At 48.4% G+C, this 5,019-nt stretch overlaps 1 protein-coding gene across 1 annotated transcript in view; it reads right to left on the bottom strand.

Moving 5' to 3' along the window:
* Window positions 1-5,019, bottom strand: part of ITPKC (inositol-trisphosphate 3-kinase C) — a 29,887-nt gene that overhangs the window by 5,907 nt on the left and 18,961 nt on the right. The window contains exon 4 of the mRNA XM_011952545.1: window positions 4,166-4,414. Coding sequence (XP_011807935.1) covers window positions 4,166-4,414 — 249 coding nt within the window. The remainder of the gene's footprint in view (window positions 1-4,165; window positions 4,415-5,019) is intronic.

The following is a 5,019-nucleotide window of genomic DNA, read 5'->3' as shown; positions in this document are numbered from 1 at the left end:
GCCAGGATGGTCTCGATCTTCTGACCTCGTGATCCGCCTGCCTCAGCCTTCCAAAGTGCTGGGATTACAGGCGTGAGCCACTGCGCCCGGCCGTGACTCTGCTCTTTTCTAGCTGGAGGGTCTTAAGTCATTTCACCTGCCTCAGCCTCAGTTTCCTCATCTGGAAAATGGGAATTGTGTTGGTGTCTACTTGCTAAGGCTGGTGTAAGGATTAGAGGAGACCAGGTGTGTAGGATACACAGCACGGTGCCTGGCACATAGTTATTTGAGACGAATGAGACTAATGTTATCTGTTATGTTTGAGTGGGACTCAGAGAACCCACCTAAGTCATCTGCCACACTGTGCCAGGTGCTATGTGGGCACTTGGCAATAGGGGGTAACAGGACAGACACAGTCAGATGAGGGGGCAGACACTGATTAAGATGATCAGAAAGGAAGAAAAGAATAATGAAAGAGTATAAGGAGCTATGAGGAGGTGAACGGGGGACCCTGATCTAGTAGAATAGAAATCAGGGAGGGCTTCCCTGAGGAAGTAAAATTTGAAAGGAGACAAAAAAATGACTGAGAATCAACCAGACCAGGAGACACAGGCAGAAGACACCAGGGTGTGGTGGCATGCACTTGTGTCCCAGCTACTCAGGAGGCTGAGGTGGGGGGATCGCTTGAGTTTAGGAGATTGAGGCTGCAGTGAGCTGTGATCACGCCACTAGCCTGGGTGACGACAGAGTGAGACCCTGCCTCAAAAAATAAAATAAAATAAATTAGAGGGAAGAGCATTCCTGGCAAAGCTGTGCAGAGCCCTTGTGGCAGGAAAAAGCAAGCCGATTTCAAGTAAATGAAAGTGCTTTACTGTGCCTGAAGGTACATGAAAAGAGAGGAATGAGAGGCTGGGCGTGGTGGCTCACGCCTATAATCCCGGCACTTTGGGAGGCTAAAGCAGGCAGATCACATGAGGCCAGGAGTTCAAGATCAGCCTGGCCAACATAGTAAAACCCCATCTCTCTTAAAAATACAAACAATAGACTGGGCGCAGTGGCTCACACCTGTAATCTCAGCACTTTGGGAGGCCGAGGTGGGCGGATCACAAGGTTAGGAGTTCAAGACCAGCCCGGCCAATATGGTGAAACCCTGTCTCTACTAAAAATACAAAAATTAGCCAGGAGCAGTGGCACGCACCTGTAATCCCAGCTACTTGGGAGGCTGAGGCAGAAGAATCGCTTGAACTGGGAGGCGGAGGTTTGCAGTGAGCTAAGACCATACCACTGCACTCTAGCCTGGGAGACAGAGCGAGACTCTGTTTCCAAAAACAAAAACAAAAAAACAATTAGCCAGGCATGGTAGTGCATGCCAGTAATCACATCGAGTCAGGAAGCTGAGGTGGGAGAATCGCTTGAACCCAAGAGGTGGAGGTTATAGTAAGTTGAGATTGTGCCATGGCACTTTAGCCTGCGTGACAGAGCGAGACTCTTTCTCAAAAAAAAAGAAAAGAGAAGAATGACAGAGAGAGATGAGGCTAGATCCTAGAGGGCCCTACAGGCTATGGAACTTTGCTTCAAGGTACTACGGAGCCACAGAAGGGTTTTGAACAGGAGACTGGCATGGTCGGCTCTGAAACAGGCATTCTCATACACTGCTGGTGGGATGTGCGGTGGCATAACACCAATAGCGGAAGTCTGGTCATCTCTAGCAAATTACCCATGCCTTTAATCTTTGACCCAGGAGTCCTTCTTCTGGAAATCTACAGCTCAATCTGCATACTTGCAAAATGTCTTATGTACAAAGTGATTCTTTGAGGCCTGCTAATGGCAAATAATGGAAACAACCTAGGTGTCTGTCTATAGGGGACCAGGCACAGTCACAAAAACAGTGCGGGCCAGGCGCGGTGGCTCACGCCTGTAATCTCAGCACTTTGGGAGGCCGAGGTGGGCAGATCACGAGGTCAGGAGATTGAGACCATCCTGGCCAATGTGGTGAAACCCCGTCTCTCTTAAAAATACAAACAATAAGGCCAGATGTGGTCGCTCACGCCTATAATCCCGGCACTTTGGGAGGCTAAAGCAGGCAGATCACATGAGGCCAGGAGTTCAAGATCAGCCTGGCCAACATAGTGAAACCCCATCTCTCTTAAAAATACAAACAATAGACTGGGCGCAGTGGCTCACACCTGTAATCTCAGCACTTTGGGAGGCCGAGGTGGGCGGATCACAAGGTTAGGAGTTCAAGACCAGCCCGGCCAATATGGTGAAACCCTGTCTCTACTAAAAATACAAAAATTAGCCAGGAGCAGTGGCACGCACCTGTAATCCCAGCTACTTGGGAGGCTGAGGCAGAAGAATCGCTTGAACTGGGAGGCGGAGGTTTGCAGTGAGCTAAGACCATACCACTGCACTCTAGCCTGGGAGACAGAGCGAGACTCTGTTTCCAAAAACAAAAACAAAAAAACAATTAGCCAGGCATGGTAGTGCATGCCAGTAATCACATCGAGTCAGGAAGCTGAGGTGGGAGAATCGCTTGAACCCAAGAGGTGGAGGTTATAGTAAGTTGAGATTGTGCCATGGCACTTTAGCCTGCGTGACAGAGCGAGACTCTTTCTCAAAAAAAAAGAAAAGAGAAGAATGACAGAGAGAGATGAGGCTAGATCCTAGAGGGCCCTACAGGCTATGGAACTTTGCTTCAAGGTACTACGGAGCCACAGAAGGGTTTTGAACAGGAGACTGGCATGGTCGGCTCTGAAACAGGCATTCTCATACACTGCTGGTGGGATGTGCGGTGGCATAACACCAATAGCGGAAGTCTGGTCATCTCTAGCAAATTACCCATGCCTTTAATCTTTGACCCAGGAGTCCTTCTTCTGGAAATCTACAGCTCAATCTGCATACTTGCAAAATGTCTTATGTACAAAGTGATTCTTTGAGGCCTGCTAATGGCAAATAATGGAAACAACCTAGGTGTCTGTCTATAGGGGACCAGGCACAGTCACAAAAACAGTGCGGGCCAGGCGCGGTGGCTCACGCCTGTAATCTCAGCACTTTGGGAGGCCGACGCGGGTAGATCACTAGGTCAGGAGATCGAGACCATCCTGGCTAACACGGTGAAACCCAGTCTCTACTAAAAATACAAAAAATTAGCTGGGCGTGGTGGTGAGCACCTGTAGTCCCAGCTACTTGGGAGGCTGAGGCAGGAGAATGGTGTGAACCTGGGAGGCGGAGCTTGCAGTGAGCTGAGATCGCGCCACTGCACTCCGGCCTGGGCGACAGAGCGAGACTCTGACTCAAAAAAACAAAAAACAAAAAAAAAAACAGTGTTACATAGCTGTGGGGGGAAGAAAAACAGTAAGAAAGAAGAGGCTTTCTATGGAATGATGCGGAAAACTCTCCAGGATGTTACTACTAAGTGAAAATAGCCAAGTACCAGTCAGTATGCATACCGAGGAACATTTTGGATCTACAACTCTGTTTACTTGCACTAACAGGAAGAAATACAAGAAACTGATAAAGTGGTTCCCCAGGAGCAGGTGGAGGGGTAGAGGGACAGAATGGGAAGGACAGCACCAGAGTTGGGAGAGAAATTCCTCCACATTTACCTTTTTATAATACTATTTTGACTTTTGAACTGTGTGACTAGCTATTCAAACAATTTTTTTTTTCTTCTAGAAACAGAGGCTCCCTATGTTGGCCAGCTTAGTCCTGAACTACTACTCCTGGCCTCAAGCAATCCTCCTGCCTTGGTCTCCCAAAGTGCTGGGATTACAGGCATGAGCCACCATGCCTGGCCTATTCAAACAATTACATTTAATTTGCCAAAGAAAAAGGAATGCAAGAAAGAAAAAGAGAAACCTTCTCCATAGCTGGGGGAAAGGGATGCCTCCAGTTCTTGTGCTGCAGGGAGACCAGGGCTGGGACTCCCAGGGAGATCAAGGCAGGAGAAGATGGGGCTGGACTAGGACATGACCACGGAGAAGAAGAGGCGGAAAAGATGGACTCAGGAGATGCTCAGGCAGATGGATAAACAGAACATGGGCTCTGATGCGTGTAGGGGTAAGAAAGAGGCTGCCTTTCATCCCCCACCATCTCCTGCACTCTCTCCCAGCTTTGCTCAAGAAGCCCTGCCTGGGATCTGGCTATAGGCCTTCCCAGGACAGGACAGGCGGTTCCTGGTCCTCACCTTGATGCCCTCGATCCGGAAGCCCAGGGTGGAGGTGGAGCTCATGGTTTCCCTCCACTGCATGTAGCGGGGCTTGGTGACCGCACCCTGGGCATGCTCCTCAGGGGTAGGGGCCCCAGGATCCACAGCCACCATCTTCTCATACATGTCCTTCCGGGGACGGGGACGTTCCCGTGCCTTCACTAGCTCCTCTTCCAGGTAGGTCCTGAGCACACAGAGGATGTGACAAAGGAGATTATGTAGAACAAACTGGAGGGCTTACCCTTCCTGATAATAAGACATAAAGCCACAGTGAGACACAAGAATGGGCAAATCAACGCATGGAATACAACAGAGTCCGCAGAGACACACACGTAGAGTTGTGCAGTTTATGACAAGGCACTGCAATTCAGTGGGGAAAGGGAAGTCTTTTCAATAAACAGTGCTGGGTCAACAGGATATCCATATAGAAAAAAGTGAACCTGATCCCTACCTCCCACACACAGAAATATTAATTCTAGCTGGAACGTAGGTCTAAATGTGATAGCTAAAACAATAAAGCTTGTAGAAGAAAACATAGTATTTGCATGATCTTGGAATAGGAAAAGATTTCTTAAACACAATGAAAAAAAACCAACAAACTGGACTAAATTAAAGGTAGGGCCAGGTGCAGTGGTTCACATCTATAATCCCAACACTTTGGGAGGCCAAGGCAGGAGGTTCATTTGAGCCCAGAAAGTCAAGATCAGCCTGGGCAACATAGCTAGACCCTGTGTGGTGTTAGTTACAATGTATATTGGTTTCCGTCCATGGCTTGTAACTCCCATAGCCCTTGTTACAATATATATATATATATATATATATATATATTTCTT

The sequence above is a fragment of the Colobus angolensis genome, unplaced genomic scaffold (assembly GCF_000951035.1).
Source record: "Colobus angolensis palliatus isolate OR3802 unplaced genomic scaffold, Cang.pa_1.0 Scaffold34, whole genome shotgun sequence".
Classification (NCBI taxonomy): Eukaryota; Metazoa; Chordata; class Mammalia; order Primates; family Cercopithecidae; genus Colobus; species Colobus angolensis.
The sequence above is the reverse complement of the archived record's forward strand: the minus strand, read 5'-3'. Positions and strand labels throughout refer to the sequence as shown.